The sequence below is a fragment of the Acomys minous genome (assembly GCF_964271855.1).
Source record: "Acomys minous genome assembly, chromosome: 13".
Classification (NCBI taxonomy): Eukaryota; Metazoa; Chordata; class Mammalia; order Rodentia; family Muridae; genus Acomys; species Acomys minous.
In genome coordinates, this window is record NC_140495.1 from 105,221,544 (window position 1) to 105,237,041 (window position 15,498).

The 15,498-nt window shown below is 54.8% G+C and overlaps 1 protein-coding gene across 3 annotated transcripts; it reads left to right on the top strand.

Moving 5' to 3' along the window:
* Positions 1-749: 749 nt before the first annotated feature.
* SIK1 (salt inducible kinase 1) lies at positions 750-12,357 on the top strand. 3 transcript variants are annotated; one of them, XM_084752461.1, is made up of 14 exons: positions 750-906; positions 1,564-1,734; positions 2,249-2,365; positions 4,941-5,004; positions 5,143-5,304; positions 5,403-5,527; positions 5,623-5,746; positions 6,326-6,549; positions 6,804-6,965; positions 7,354-7,476; positions 7,590-7,806; positions 8,237-8,518; positions 9,232-9,460; positions 9,878-12,357. In XM_084752461.1, exons 2-14 carry the CDS (start codon positions 1,579-1,581, stop codon positions 10,227-10,229), a joined length of 2,337 nt encoding a protein of 778 aa, XP_084608587.1. In that variant the 5' UTR covers positions 750-906; positions 1,564-1,578; the 3' UTR covers positions 10,230-12,357. The 3 variants fall into 3 exon arrangements, with proteins under 3 accessions (XP_084608587.1, XP_084608588.1, XP_084608589.1); XM_084752462.1 differs by having other exon boundaries at positions 6,804-6,959; XM_084752463.1 differs by lacking the exon at positions 6,804-6,965.
* The last annotated feature ends 3,141 nt before the right edge of the window (positions 12,358-15,498 follow it).

Below are 15,498 nucleotides of genomic sequence, written 5' to 3' on the forward strand. Positions count from 1 at the left end.
GCACTCCTATCCAACTGTCCGAGGTCACTGCAGGTCTGGGGTCGTGGGCTAGCCTTTGAGGAGGCCCTTGAAGCAGTAGGTTTTGGGACTTTTCGACACGTTTTCTTGCTTTTAACTTTCCAACTTGCTGAATATTTTGGAGTTTTTGTTGCTGTTGTTTTGTCTTGTTTTTCTATAACAAAAAGTAACCGGCGTTCAACTGACAGTTTCTTAGAGCCAGTCGTTACTGCAGCTGGCCAGCCCTCTCTGGGGTGCATACGGCGCGCGCGCGCCCCGCATAGCGGAGTGATCAGTCCAGAGCCATCCGCTCCAGAGGCCCACGCCGAAAATCTCGCGGCTCTCCTCCACCCTGCTTCGTCCGAAGGAGAGGCCATGAGCACCCACGGGGCACCATACCCACCACGAGGCCCCGGGGAGAGCGGGTCACCAAGCATGCTCGGCCTCCCGATCGGTGGGCCACAGCAGTGTCGCCCGTGCCCGGCAGGAGGCGCAGGCATGTCTCGAGCGACTGTGGAGCCCGGCCCCTGACGTCACCGCCCGCGGTCGCCACGGCGACGGCCTCACCGGCGCGCGCGTCAGAGCCTCCAGTCTCTTGGCAACCGCCCGATCTCCGCTCCCCCTCGGCCGGCACTGGGCCGCGCGTCGCTCTGGCGTCAAAACGACGTCAATGGGCTGTGCCTGCCGAGGGGGGCGGGGCGGGGCGGGGCGGGGCTTGCGCGGGGCGGGGCGGGGCGGGGCGGGGCGGGGCGTTGCCGCGTGCGGCCGGCGGCAGTGGGGCGCTGACATGCGGCGCGGCCCGGGCGGCAGCGGCAGCGTTGGTGGCGGCGGCGCGAACTGCGGGCGCCGAAGCAGAGCGAGCAGCCGAGCGGGTGGCGTCCCGGATCGGGCGCACGGAGGACGGCGGAGGTGAGCGGTGGCGCGGGTTCGGGTTCCCGCGGGCCCGCTGGTGCGCGCGTGGGGTCGCGGGCTGGACTCCAGCCCGGCGGGCTCCCCATTGTTGCGGGTCGGCGCCTGGAGGCGGGTCCGCGAGCGCCGGGTTGAGGAGCCTGTCTTGGGGAGCCGAGTGCGGGCGCTGGTGGACCGGAGCGCGGTGATAGTCCGGGACCCGAGGGTGTCCAGGGGCTGGCGTGGGGTCGACCGCGGGTGGGCTGCTGGCGCGCGTGCCCAGCCAGGACCCAGGGTCGGGGGGCGCGTGCGTGGGGACTCGGGCGAAGAGAACCTGGGATCGTGGGGGCGCGCGCGTGGGGGCGCGGGCTAAGAGCCCAGGATCCGAGAGCTCGGGCTGGGGCGATTCGGGGTAGAGGGGTGCGTACGTGGAGACTTTAGTCCGGGGAGACGGTGTCACGGAATGAGCGAGTGGGGGTGCGAGCTGGGATCCAGGGTCCCGGGCCACACTCGGGTTCCTGGGTTGGAGGAACATAGGGTCGAGGAGGCGCGCGTGGTGGCCTGGCGGACAGTTTTGTTGGCCACGTCGTGGAGGCTCGGGCTGTGGGGGCGAGGGGTAGGGAAAGGGGGTCGAGCCGGTTTCGGTCGGTGCTGAACGCACTCCTCGCTGACCCGCAGGTGCGGCCTGAAGCCATGGTGATCATGTCGGAGTTCAGCGCGGTCCCCTCAGGCACAGGCCAGGGCCAGCAGAAGCCCCTCCGCGTGGGCTTTTACGACGTGGAACGTACCCTGGGAAAAGGCAATTTTGCGGTGGTTAAGCTGGCGCGGCACCGAGTCACCAAAACGCAGGTGCGCGCGCTTATTGGGGGGGAGACTAAACCCGGTGTGTGTGCGGGGGGGGGGGGGGGGGAGCAGTGTGAGGATCCAGCCAGGGGGTGGACCCCTGTGCTGATTCAGTCCTGCAGAGTTGATTGTCACAATTGTAAACGATGACAGTGTTTAGTCTGGTAAAGGAGGGGGAAGCTTTTTGTTATGTTTCTGCATAATTTGTACAATTACTAGGAAAAGCAAAGATAATAATGACCAACACCCACCCCCTCCCCGAAAATTAAAGAGAGAGCGAGTGCGGGGGGGGGGAGGGGGGAGAGAAAAAAAACCCAAAAAACCAGAAATGAGTGGCTCCTTGTAAAGCTAGCTGGCAAAAACACAGTTAGTGCCTACTTTTATTTTCTCTCAATTTCTTGTGACCTTTTGAAGACATCAAATGTTTGAGAAATTCGTTTGCCCCCCCAAAAAAGAAGTGCAAATGAGGTTCCTTGAACCTTTATTTACACCCTCCCCTTTTCTTTTTAAAAATCTGTAGGTTGCGATAAAAATAATTGACAAGACACGCTTAGATTCCAGCAACCTGGAGAAGATCTATCGGGAGGTCCAGCTCATGAAACTCCTCAACCACCCTCATATCATCAAGCTCTACCAGGTGAGCCTCGTGGGCACTGCCGTTGCTTCTCGTGTGTCCCATCCTGAGCCTGTGGTCCCTGAAGGTGGCCTGGGTTTCTGTACTCCCCAGTAGGAAGGAACCAGGTAGTCTCTTGCTCCAGGGTACACTTGGTTTTGTCTTGTTCGGAGTTTTTTATCTCGCATTGTGATTTGTCCCGGGTTTTGGCTGTGTTGAGGTCCGTTGATGAAGTCTTGTCACCGTGAGAACAGCCACATGTACCATCATCAGGCTTAGTACCGAAGGGCAAACTTGAGCGAAATTCGAAACTTCCGCCTTTGCAGATGATTACTAAACGTTAAAAAAGCGGCAGCGCTTTCCAGCTTTTCTTTGTGATGGCAACAGCAAGCCCCGGTCTCCCTGAGTGTAACTCGCAGTGCTGAGCAGAGACCCACGAGATGCTTTAGCCCTAGAAACTTGGCTTTTCATCTGGGGTGAGAATGTACCTCACCCGGTTGTCTGCTGGTTGGTTGTTCTCTGACAATCTCCCTCGGATCTGCCTAGTGACAGACGGACCCTTCTGCAGCCCTGAGATGGGTCTACGTGTAGAAGAGCCAGGCCTGGTGAACGTTGTCGTATATGCTTGTGTGAGTCCCCATCAGTGACTCTCAGAATCCTCGTGAGCCTGAGGTGACTACAGGGGACGTGAGTGTGCAGTCGTGTCTCCGGTGCAGTAGGGAAGAGAACTGTAATTTAAAATTACCCCTGGCCTTCCTTCTCAGAACAATGGCAGACAAGTCCCTGGAGCTTGTATTTGGCCTGTGGTGATGGTTCCCTCTCTGTCTCTAAGCACAGAGCCCGGGGCTGTGTGCTCAGAGGTCAGCCTATAAGTTGTGCTCCAAGATAAGTTTCCTCCTCAGCCAGCGAGCTTGGGAGAAGGGGCTGGGAAGATGCCGCCTCCCCCCCCCCCCACCACCATGCTCTTGTGCTCCAGCCCGTGGAGGCCCCGTCTATGCTGCTCTTAGCATCCTCCTTCCTCCCTTCCTTCCACTTGCCGGTCAGGTCAAAGCTTTGTTGCCCAGGCGACGGATGCCAGCGTGGACAGTTTAGCTCCTGTCTTCTGCGGCTCAGTTTTCAGGTTTTGGTCCTCTGGTCTCGATACTGGTGTCTAGCATTCATTCCGCTGGCCCGGGCCCTAGAGCCGTTCTGAGGCGTCTCTTTCTCTCCTCTGGGTGGGGGTGGGGAGTGTTTGTTTGGTTCGTTCCATTTGTTGAGATAGCATCTTGCCATATAACTTCTATGTCTTGGTGGCCTTAGACTTGTGGCAATCCTCCTGCCGTAGTCTCCTGAGTGCTAGGATTACAGATGTCTGCCACCAAACTTGGTTTATTTAGGGTTTTTAAAGGTTAAAAGATGTAGACTCTAAGCCGGGCATGGTGGTGCTCGCCTTTAATCCCAGCACTCGGGTGGCAGAAGCAGATGGATTGCTGTGACTTCAAGACCAGCCTGGTCTGCAAAGCAGGCCTAGGACAGCCAAGGCTACACAGAGAAACCTTGTCTCGAAAAACTGAAAAAAAAATGATGTAGACTCTAAATTCATTTTCCTTCCCCTTTTCTTCCATCGAGAAAAGGAATAAACAAGGGTCCTCTACTGCACTGCGGAGAGGGGAGGTAACAGCTAAGGTCTTTTTAGCTGACTTGCCATGGTTTTTAATAACTCTTTTCTTAGTGTTTATGACTCAAAAGGATTCTTTAAAATACCTTTCAAAGGAATAACAGTATGTCTTGAACCCAAAGAAATGTTTCTTTCTGCCAGGGTGCATTCTCTTTCTCCCCATGAAATGTTCTATTTATTTATTTGTATTGAGACAGTTTCATTGGCTAGACTCAGTAGCCTGGAACTTGCTATGTAGTCCAGGCTAGCCTTGATTTCCCAGCAATTCTGCCTCTGCCTCCTGAGTGCTGGGATTACAGATATATGCCACTATACCTGGCTCCTCTGGAATATTTAGACAATACATGAATATAAGTGGTTCTTTTTTAAACTTGTTTCAGAAACAAAGAATTGAATTTTACTTCGTTGCTTAGTTATGGTTTAAGTTTTTTTTTTTAAGTAACAGAGTTGTCGATCAATGAATGAACTCTGAAAGTGTATGTTGACACTGACCATTACTGTTGACACATGCTAAGCAATGCGCTGTACAAAGAGCAGTCCCCCATAGTTTACCTGGCAAGGCCATGTTCTTAAAGCTTAGTGTCTTGTCAATAAAGCAAGTGGGGGTGGGATATTGGTATTGATCACTTGGTTTGCTTTGGTATTTTTTTGGTTGATTGGTTGGTTGTTGTTGTTTTGTTTTCTTGAATGGCACTTTCCCTTTTAAGAGCAGACTTGCCTGGGCAGACAGGACCAAGCAATGGCGGAGTGGAGGGTCTTATCCCAATGTGTAAAGTTGTGTCTGGGTTGCGTTTCTTTCCCCTCCCCCTCTCCTTCCTTACATGATGGAGGCGGTTTCTTGAAGAGGTCAAAGGTTGCATGGGGTTCAGGTGCATCTATCACAGCTTCCGTTTGATCCTTTCTCCTCAGCTTAAGTTTTTCCTTTTTTTGTTGTTGTTTCAGGTTATGGAGACAAAGGATATGCTATACATTGTCACAGAATTTGCAAAAAATGGAGAAATGTTCGGTGAGTTGCATTCATTTTAGCGTCAGGTGAAACCTGCGTTCTCACGGGTGCCTGCATCTCCTGTGGTTCTCAGCGTGTCCCTTGCCCGGCTCCAGGCTCTGGCATCTTAGGGTGTGACTTTGTTTTGTGGTCCCTCAGATTATCTGACTTCCAATGGGCACCTGAGTGAAAACGAGGCTCGGAAGAAATTCTGGCAGATTCTGTCAGCAGTAGAGTACTGCCATAACCATCACATAGTCCACCGGGACCTCAAGACGGAGAACCTGCTGCTGGACGCCAACATGGACATCAAACTGGCAGGCAAGAACGTGTGGCGAGGAAGGCCCTGTGGGGCGTCTGGTTCCGGCGCACCCTTTAGCTACAGCGCTCATGTCTGTGCCTCTTCCTTTGCCTCACAGATTTTGGTTTTGGGAATTTCTACAAGCCAGGAGAGCCTCTGTCCACGTGGTGTGGGAGCCCCCCATATGCAGCTCCCGAAGTCTTTGAGGGGAAGGAGTATGAAGGGCCCCAGTTGGACATCTGGGTAGGAGCCTTTTTAGACCCTGCTGCTGCAGCCTGCTACCCCATCCCTGGAGCCGGCAAGCAGGGCGCCAACACAGCTGTCTGGTCGTTTCACAGAGCCTCGGCGTGGTGCTGTACGTCCTCGTCTGTGGATCCCTCCCTTTCGACGGACCCAACCTGCCGACGCTGAGACAGCGCGTGCTGGAGGGCCGGTTTCGCATCCCCTTCTTCATGTCTCAAGGTGGGTGGGCGTGGTGTGGCTGGTCTGCCCCGGGAGCCTCGGGTAAGCTGGGCGGTTAGCTTTAAGAAAGAGATGGAGGGCGGGTCTTGGCAGTGCCTGCCCAGCTGTCTAGCAAGTCTGCTCTCCAGTCAGGACTCAGGTCCTGGCGATCAAACTGTAAGAGAAACTCAAACCCATGGGTGCTTTCCCGGTGCCCTACTTACTGTCTGTCCCCTGCAAGCCTTAGCTCCTCAGTGCCTCTCACACACACACACACACACACACACTGCTAGGCCTCACGTCTCCTCAGTACCCCCACCATCAGGCCCCTTTGATGCCAACCCCTCTCACACACAAGACTTTCTGTTTTATAAAGCTGTCCAGCCTTGTGTGTACCACAATAGGAGGGAGAGTCGAAATGGTTTCCTACAGGAGACATTTGGAAAGATTAGCGTGTCTGGTCCCCAACTTGGTGGCTCTTCTCTGTAGAAGGGGGTAGACTCATGGGAGCTTCAGACGTCCTGACTACCACGTGGGCGGGCGTGGGAATAGGCCACCAGGCTCAGCACCCTGTCCTCAGCGAGTCCTCTGCCTCCTTAGACTGTGAGACACTGATCCGACGCATGCTGGTTGTGGACCCTGCCAAGCGCATCACCATCGCCCAGATCCGCCAGCACCGCTGGATGCAGGCTGACCCCACCCTGCTGCAGCAGGACGACCCCGCCTTCTCCATGCAGGGCTACACCTCCAACCTGGGCGACTACAACGAACAAGTGCTGGGCATCATGCAGGCCCTGGGCATCGACCGGCAGAGGACAATCGAGGTGAGCGTCCGTCCTGCGCAGAGCCCTGCCTGCGCCTCACATCCTGGGATGGCGGCGGGATCGGCTTCCTCAGGCAGAGCAGACCCTTGCCTATGGAGTTAAAATGGGAGTATAGTCTAATTTTAGGGCCAGCTTGTCCCCTTCTATAAAGATATTCTTGGCTGCCTGAGGGTCACCTGGGAACGGTCTCGTAGGCAAGCCTAGTGACCAGTGTAGCAGGGGCCTTGCTCTGATCCACTGTTCCTGCTCCCTAGTCCCTGCAGAACAGTAGCTACAACCACTTTGCTGCTATTTACTACCTCCTCCTTGAACGCATCAAGGAGCACCGAAGCACCCAGCCCTCATCCCGGCCCGGCCCTGCCCCTGCCAGACAGCCCCGGCTCCGAAGCTCGGACCTCAGCAGTCTGGAGGTGAGGGTGAGCTCCCTCCTTAGAGCCTTGAGTTGTCCCCTCAGAGCTAGGACTCCCTTGCTTAGACGTGTGGCACTGACTCTCAGGACGGTCCCTTGGACTTCGTTGCAACCCTAGTTGTGCGTCAGCCACAGGTTGTGGGAAAGGGGGCAGGACGGGGTGCTATGGCTGTTCCACTCTGGGCCAGGCCCTGCCCTGCAAACTCTTGTTCCTGGCACCCCCTCCTGACCACATGCATGTGGCCTCATAGATGAAGGTACCGGATCCTGAGCCCCTAGTCCAGTCAGCTGGCATCTGGCCCCTGTGGGTTTTATCTCTAGAACCAGCTTGCTGCCACCAGTCGTTTGACCCTGGAATCACTTCCCAACAATCCCTCCCTTCTCTCCGGTCCCAGGTGCCTCAAGAAATCCTCCCATGTGACCCTTTCCGGCCCTCGATGCTGTGCCCACAGCCCCAGGCCTTGGCTCAGTCTGTCCTGCAGGCCGAGATGGATTGTGATCTCCACAGCTCACTGCAGGTGCGTGGGTGCCGGTCCTTGGTGGGTTACGCGATCTTTCCTGTGGCCGATGTTCCATCAGCATCCGTTCTCAGGGCCCTGGAAGTTGACTGGCTTTTGTCTCTCCCTCCCAGCCTTTGTTCTTCCCCGTGGATACCAACTGCAGCGGAGTGTTCCGGCACCGATCCGTCTCCCCGAGCAGCCTGCTGGACACGGCCATCAGTGAGGAGGCCAGGCAGGGTCCCGGGCTAGAAGAGGAACAGGAAGTCCAACAGCCCCTGCCCAGCAGCACAGGCCGGAGGCACACACTGGCTGAAGTCTCCACCCATTTCTCCCCGCTCAACCCTCCTTGTAAGTCCAAAGACCCCCGCATCCATGGGGAGGGTCAAGGCCAAGTTGAACTCACTTGAAATGGGCCCTTTGCCTGGGACCCTCCTCCAGTTAGAGTTTGGGTTTTTTGTTTGTTTGTTTGTTTATTTTGTTTTCAGTGATCCATGGTTCATATTTGGGCCCACGTGTATTTATGTCAGTGGTGGGCCACCCCTTGCCTGTCCCAGGCACTGGAGGACAGGTGTTTGGCCTTGGGCCTCTCCCTGTCCTGAGGTCTGTTAGCCCTCCCATCTCTTGCACTCTCGGCTTGTAGCCAGGGCCTCTGGGTTCTGGTGGCCTAGATGAGGGTCCACCATATGACAGCCTCCTCACTAACAGGCCATGTACCCCACTCCTCGGGCTATCCATGGGGGTGTGAGGTCTCCTAATCAAGGCCTTGATCTTCCCACAGGCATAATTGTCTCCTCCTCTGCCACGGCAAGTCCCTCAGAAGGAACCAGCTCGGACAGCTGCCTCCCCTTCTCTGCAAGTGAAGGACCTGCTGGGCTCGGCAGTGGCCTGGCCACACCAGGGCTGCCTGGCGCCAGCTCTCCAGTCAGATTGGCCTCCCCTTTCCTGGGGTCACAGTCGGCCACTCCTGTGCTACAGGCTCAGGCAGGTCTGGGCACGGCTGTCCTACTTCCTGTCAGCTTCCAGGAGGGACGGAGAGCGTCAGATACCTCACTCACTCAAGGTAAGGTCCCCTTCCATGCCCACCTCTACTGCCCCCAAGGAGGTGCCACTGTCCTGGCAGGCCATCTCTGTCCTTGATGGAAGTTAGGTCCCATCCCTGGCCTGAGTGGAAGCATCAGAGCCCCTCACTGGGTCACTAGACAGGCTGGAGGTACCAGCCTGGTATAGCTCTAGGTAGCCTGCCTTACAGGGTGAGTCAGACCCTGGCCTGGAGTGCAAGGGACAGCCATTCAGGACAATAGCTTCTGCCTGGCAGGAGGGCCAGGGTGAGGGAGGGACCCTGGCTCCAGCAGGTCCATACCTGCTTGGGCTTCTCCATGCCACTCAGGGTCAGGGGTTACCTGTGAGGCCCTCTTATGTCTGTGTCAGTCCCGGGGAGCCTCCAGAGCCCAGCGCACGGCACACTCACTCCTACATAGCATACCCAGACACACCTGTCCCATTGTGGGAGGGACTATAGCCCCAGACCCGGAAAGAAGGCTGGCCATGGAGGAGATGTGGATGTTGGACTTAGGAGCTGGCAGTTGTCAAACTCTGTAGGGAAACCTCAGCCATGGCTGCCCAGTTACCCCTTCCTTTCTTCCTCTTCCTCCTCCTCCTCCTCCTCTTCCTCCTCCTCCTCCTCCTCCTCGGGGCTTGGAAACTCTGGCAGACTGAAGGCTACCGGCCATAACCCAGAGCAAGGCCTGCTAACCCCTGCTCTCGTCTCCACAGGGCTGAAGGCCTTTCGGCAGCAGCTGAGGAAAAATGCGAGGACCAAGGGGTTCCTGGGCCTGAACAAGATCAAAGGGTTGGCACGCCAGGTGTGCCAGTCCTCCGTCCGCGCTCCCCGGGGAGGCATGAGCACCTTCCACACCCCGGCCCCAAGCTCAGGCCTGCAAGGCTGCACGACCGGCAGTCGCGAGGGCAGGAGCCTGCTCGAAGAGGTGCTGCAGCAGCAGAGGTAGGCCCGCCACACCTTTCCTGTGCTCTCTGCCCTTTCTTTTAAGGAGCCCATGTAACAAGCATACCACACTTCCCTGTGTGCTGTGATATATCCCCTGTCATGTGGCCCCTCAGTGAGGTCCTGGCAGCCTGGGAGGCGCACTGGGCAGGCTTAGTAACCCTTTGTGGGTGGAGAGCCGTGGTGACCAAGACTCTCCTGTTGAGCTGGCATCTCTGAGTCGCCACACCAGCTAGGACTTAGGGCAGGCTGGATGGCTCAGGGATGTGTCACGTCACACACGAAGCTATATGCAAGCTCCTCTGCCAAGAGCAACTCTGAGGTGGGTGGGACCCACCTGGGCAGTGTAGAAACCCGAGCGCTTCTAGGCCGAGCTGACCAAGTGACCTCTTCTCTCCCCGTCTCTCTGTTCTTCAGGCTGCTCCAGTTACAGCACCTCCCAGTCACCTCGTCTGGCTGCCAGCAGGGCCCCCAGCCGTCCCCTGTCCCGTATGTGCTCACTCCCTGTGATGGCCTCCTCATGTCTGGGATCCCACTGCTTCCAGCCCCGCTCCTCCAGCCTGGCATGTCCCCCGTGGCGTCTGCTGCACAGCTCCTGGATGCCCACTTGCACATCAGTGCTGGCCCAGTGGCCCTGCCCACTGGGCCCCTGCCACAGTGCCTCACCAGGCTGGCCCCAAGCTGTGATCCTGCCGGGCTGCCACAGGGGGACTGTGAGATGGAAGACCTGACCTCTGGCCAGCGGGGGACGTTTGTCCTGGTGCAGTGAGGGAGACTCTGCCGAACCCCGCCATGGCCGACTGGCTCTTCTAAGCAATAATTTCAGAGTATGTGAAGATGGTTTCGGACTCAAAGCCAAGAACTTTCTAGACGTGAAACAAGCAATATGTTTGGTGTATGGGCTTTTTAGGATTTTTTTGTTGTTGTTGTTATTTTTATTTTTATTTTTTTATTTTTATTTTTATTTTTCCTTGCACTGAATGACCTCAGTGAGGGGTGGGGACTGAAACTTTCTGAAGAAAAATAATAATCGAGGGGGTGTCGTATGGGCGGGCGGATGGGAGGGGCAGTAGGGTGAGAGAAAAGAGGCCCATGCAGCTGGGGTGAAGGAGAAGAGAGGGGCCGCGCTGCTCAGGGACCTACACTCCCATACACAGGTCATCACCACAACGTGATGAGCTCAGACATCCCTGGAGGGAGCAGTGCTGAGCTTGGCGCAGGCTTTTCTGATGGTCGGCATTGGTTTAGGGGTTTGGGTTCACAGCTCTCTCCTATGCTTTAGCAAAAAAAAAAAAAAAATCTGTGAACTTGCTGCTTTCCGTGTGGGTTTTAGAACAGCCAAGGATCGGCCCAGGGGAAGACCGTGTGCCTACTCGGGATTCCCCTGGCAGCCAGAAGAATGGCCTTGTTGTCTCTTAGCTTGAGTTCTGTTTTGTAGCTGCTCAAGTCGGTTTGCCAGGCTTAATCAGAGGACAGGAAGGGGTAAAGACCTGCAGCTGAGCGCTCTGGCTGGTGATCACCTGCTCCCAGAGCCTGCCACCTCAACCCCCACCCCCTCCCCCCACCCCCCACCGCAAGGAAGCCAAGGCGTGTATCTTGACTCTGCTGCTAATTCCCGGATTTTTATACATTTCATTATCAGGGTCCAACAAAGAGCACCTGACTTGGGGACATTGTGCAATACCAAGGGGCTGTGACCAGAGGGGTCCAGGCAGCCAGCGGGCATCTTGGTTATTGACCACCTACCCTGGTGAAAGCCCGGCACCCAGGCCTGGCCACTGGCTTGCCTTCCAGGAAGATGACAAGTATAGGTCAGTGTTTGTAAAGTTCCTTTTTAAAGCAAATACTGTATATGTGTATAAATAGGAGACAGACAGTACTTATTTTTTCTATTTTGTATACACTTTCGTGTTCCTGGCTTAAACCTCTCTTGGTCACATTAAGAAATGTCCCCAGCTACACCACGTTTGTGTTGAAGGGCGGTATAGGCTGCCCACCTCCAGCACAGGGTAGAGGTGTCCCGGGAAGGAATGGCCTACCTGACAAGTCTACCTCAGCAGGTAGGCCCAGGCACAGCCCCGCCATCCAAAACCCTCTGGAAGGACCCAGGGATGTCACCCCTTCCTGTTCACTCTGCGTCAGGCGTCTGTCCCTCTGCCTCCTGGGTGACTTCCACTATGGCATCTCGCTACTGCAGTATTAACCTAAGGTCATTAAGGAGAGGAAAGGAGGCACTTTTAGAAGCCAAAGATTGACCGAGTTACCTGAGGCCGAGAAGAGACTGCCCTGGACCTGATGTCACAGCGAGGTCCTCCCTATTGGCCCTGTGGCCCATCTTACACCGCTTACTCGAAAGACCGTTCTTCTGGGTCAGAACTGGTGCCCTCCATAGAACAAGCCAAAAAGTGTCCCTCCTGCCGAATCACCCAGTATCCTGGGCAGCCTGCCCTCATCTCCCACAATCCCTGTCTGCATACCACAGATCAAAGGCCTGGGCACTGCTGTGTGTCAGAAGCGACAAGCACTTTACTTTCTGGCAGTTTTGTGTCTTCTGCTCGCTGTCACCCCCTCACTGGGGGGACAGTAATGTCATGGTTTTTAGTTCTTGGGTTGTTTTGTTTTGTTTTTTTTTTTTGGCGTGTGTGGTGTGTTTTTGTAGATCCTCGCAGCCCTGTCCTGGACTGTAATGGAATCGCCTATTTAAAAGACACTACGTGATCTCAGATGTATATAATGTTTTTTTTTTATTTGTTTGTTTGTTTTTTACTATGATGGAATTGTTTCATTTCTCATGTTAATGTGAGAAACGTATGCCAAATGATTAGTTGATGTATGTTTTTTTTTAATTTAATATTTAAATAAAATATTTGGGGGGAACCTTGATTTTTTTTCCCTTGGTTTGCTTCTGGGAGCACATTCCTTTGAGACACTGTTTAGAGGCCCCGGGGGCCTGGGCCTGTTGTCTACAGTGGGCTAAGCTGTGTCCAGGCCTACCAAGGTGGCCTGTCTTAGCCCAAAGCCAGCAACAGGCATTTCCCTCCCAAGGCCATTGGCCTCTGGCCTCTGGCCTCTCTCCTTCCTCCAAATCCCTTTATAAAGTCTAGAAGTTTTAGAAGAATTTCACAGGGAAACTCCCCTGGTCTCTGTCTTTATGAGCATAAGGTAGTCTCATAGAGCAGCTCCTTTGGGTAAAAAAAAAAAAAATTCTTTAACCCCTTCACAAGTAGATTCCTGGCCCTAGAACGGAGCCCAGGAGGCTTGCAGTGGGTAGCTACAGTGGCATAAACACCATAGAAGATCATGGGACAGTTCCCACCCTCTTCGGCCCTATACCCCAAAACTGGTCTCAGAGATATTTACACACTGGGTTCACAGGAGCACAGTCAGAGGTCAAAGTTCAGGGGCAAGCCCAGTGTCCCATTTGTGGATACAGTGGAGTATTTAGCCTTCAAAGTGAAGAGGCCCCTGGCCTGAGGGGTCCCGAGGACGAGCCCTGTGAGATAGTCACCACGGGCAGAGGCAGTGGCTCCTCTGGGGCCTTAGAACAGTCCACCTCAGAAAGTAGCATGACTGGCTAGGGAAGAGATAGTGTCCACCTTAACAGGGGCGGAGATCCAGCTTGGGACAAAGAGCCTTCTGGGGGTGATGGCTACACAGGCATGCGCTTTAATGCCACCAAACTGTAGGCCCAGGAGCAGGATGACACATTTCGCGTTGGGTTTGTTATATACCATAAGAAAAGTATTCAAGAGAAAAGACTTAGTGAATGGACAGTAACTTCCAGAAGGAGCCATGGCTGAGCACAATGGACTTGAAACAGGGACACAGCACTGCAGGTGGTGGGAAGCCAGAAGTCTCGCCAAGGCCCTCGAATGTCTGCGTGAGGTTACGGGAATGCTTCCTGGGATCCGGGTGAGCCTTGGTGGTTGGTGCTGCATGTTTAAAACAACTACTGCAAGCCTGATGCAGTGGCGCACACCTTTAATCCCAGCACTCGGGAGGCAGAGGCAGGCTGATCGCTGTGAGTTCGAGGCCAGCCTGGTCTACAAAGCGAGTCCAGGACGGCGAAGGCTAACACAGAGAAACCCTGTCTCGAAAAACCAAAACAATAAAATAAAACAGTTACCGCATCCAGACTCGCTAAGCCAACCCAGACTACACCTCCAAGGAAGTGTGGCAGGCCAGGTCCCAGCCATGCTGCCCATGTGTATGGGACCTAGGCCGGAAGGGATGGCAGGGTCAGCTTGGCTCTGTGTACTCTTGGTGGCACAGTGGCTGAGACTCACTAGGGACTGTAGGCTCGGTTCTGGCATCCAGCTTGACTATGGGCATATGCAGTGGCCGTGTGCTTGCAGAACCCACTTATGGAGTGAAGAGCTGACCAACCCCAAATGAATCTTGTCTCTGGGCCTCCCTGTGTATTTGGCTTTCACATTTGTCTTTGCTAAGCAGTACACTGATATATATATGTCTCAGCTCCCCACCTAGGTGGTCCTCTCCTAAGGGGGAATGAGGGTATGTATAGCATGGTGCCCCAGAAAGACTGAATACAACCCCCCCCCTTAGGAAGCGGGCATCAGCTGCACCTTCCTCCATTGCTTCTTATAGAACTTGTGGAGTGCCCCGCACCGCGGGGGGGGGGGGGGAGTTGGGGGAAAGGGGGAGAGGCGGATAGAAGTGATAAAAGACCATTTAGACCTCTCTGGTTGGTAATCAGAGCCTTGGAAAATGTCTAGAAACTTTGTGGGACCCCAGAATTTCTGTCCTGGGCGAGTTGATCTCCCCGTAACCTTTCCCAGGCACTCTGAAGAGGAGTAACCATTGTTGCTGCGGGCCTGTGAGGTCCCTTCTCAGCCCTGCCCAGGTCTCACTGCCAACATTTTTTTTTTTTTTTTTTTTTTTTTTTTTTTTTCTCTGCAAACGGCCCCACCTTCCCAGGGAGTTTCACAAGATGTTTACATCAGGGACGAGTTCATTCCTGCCCTGCAACTAGAGAGGCTAAGTGGGGCTTTGACACAGCCCTCACGGCATAGCTGTACTTCTGAGAGATGGGGTGTATTGAGGTTCCTCAGCTTTCTTCCTCCTGGCCAGGGTCCAGGCATACCCTGGAGTTGTGACTTCTGTAGAGCAAGCGGCTATTTGTGTCCTTACTAATAGGAGATAGAGTCCTGTGTCCATCGGGCACAGCACACAGAGTCTCGGTGGCTCAGAATGTGGTCTTTGCTGTCACGTGCTGCCCTTTGTATCCTAGCTCTACAACTTTCCAGTCCTGTGACACTGGACGGATGACCTGGATAGGCTGTGTATTAGTGTTCTTGTTTGCAGCATGGTACACTCAGCCACGGTGTCACATCTTAGGGCCGTGTGGGTTCTGACTAGTTTATGACACACCGAGACAGCATAGTGTCTGCCTGGATGCAGTGAGCACTAAGCAAACTCATGGATATCTCTAAGGGTCATCCTCAGCAAGGACAGGACAGAACACCCTTCCCCCCACCTCAGGAAGGAGAGTTGTCAGATGGCCACACAGCTCCAGGCCCACCTACTTGTCCTAACACTTGCACAGAGGGTGCCAACTCTGACTGAAGGCTTCACTCGGCAGCCCCTGGATGCTCCTTGACCAGGCAACAGTTAGGTGTTTTTAATTGCTTGCCTGCAGGCTGGCTATCTCAGCAAAATTACAGGTTGGAAGGGCTTCTCTTGTCAATCTCAAGGAGTGGGACCCTCTTCTTCCCCTGCACCCCAGCATGCACTGGGATGTGAGGGTGTTCCAGGCGGGGCCTTCAGAGCAGGAACTGAATCTGCCTGAGGAGGAACTGAGCCCTGGGGCAGAAGAAACAAAACAAAACAAAACAAAACAAACCTACTAGTTTTGCTTCTAGAATAAAATGTGTGTGTGTTGCGGGGTGGGGGGGTGGGGGGGTGGGGGGGTGGGGGGGTGGGGGGGGCTTGGAAGACACCCTGGTGAGGGATTGGGCAAGCATCGCCTTGAGGAAACATGACCTTGGCCTTGCAGTGTTTGCCCTGAAGAAAGTCTG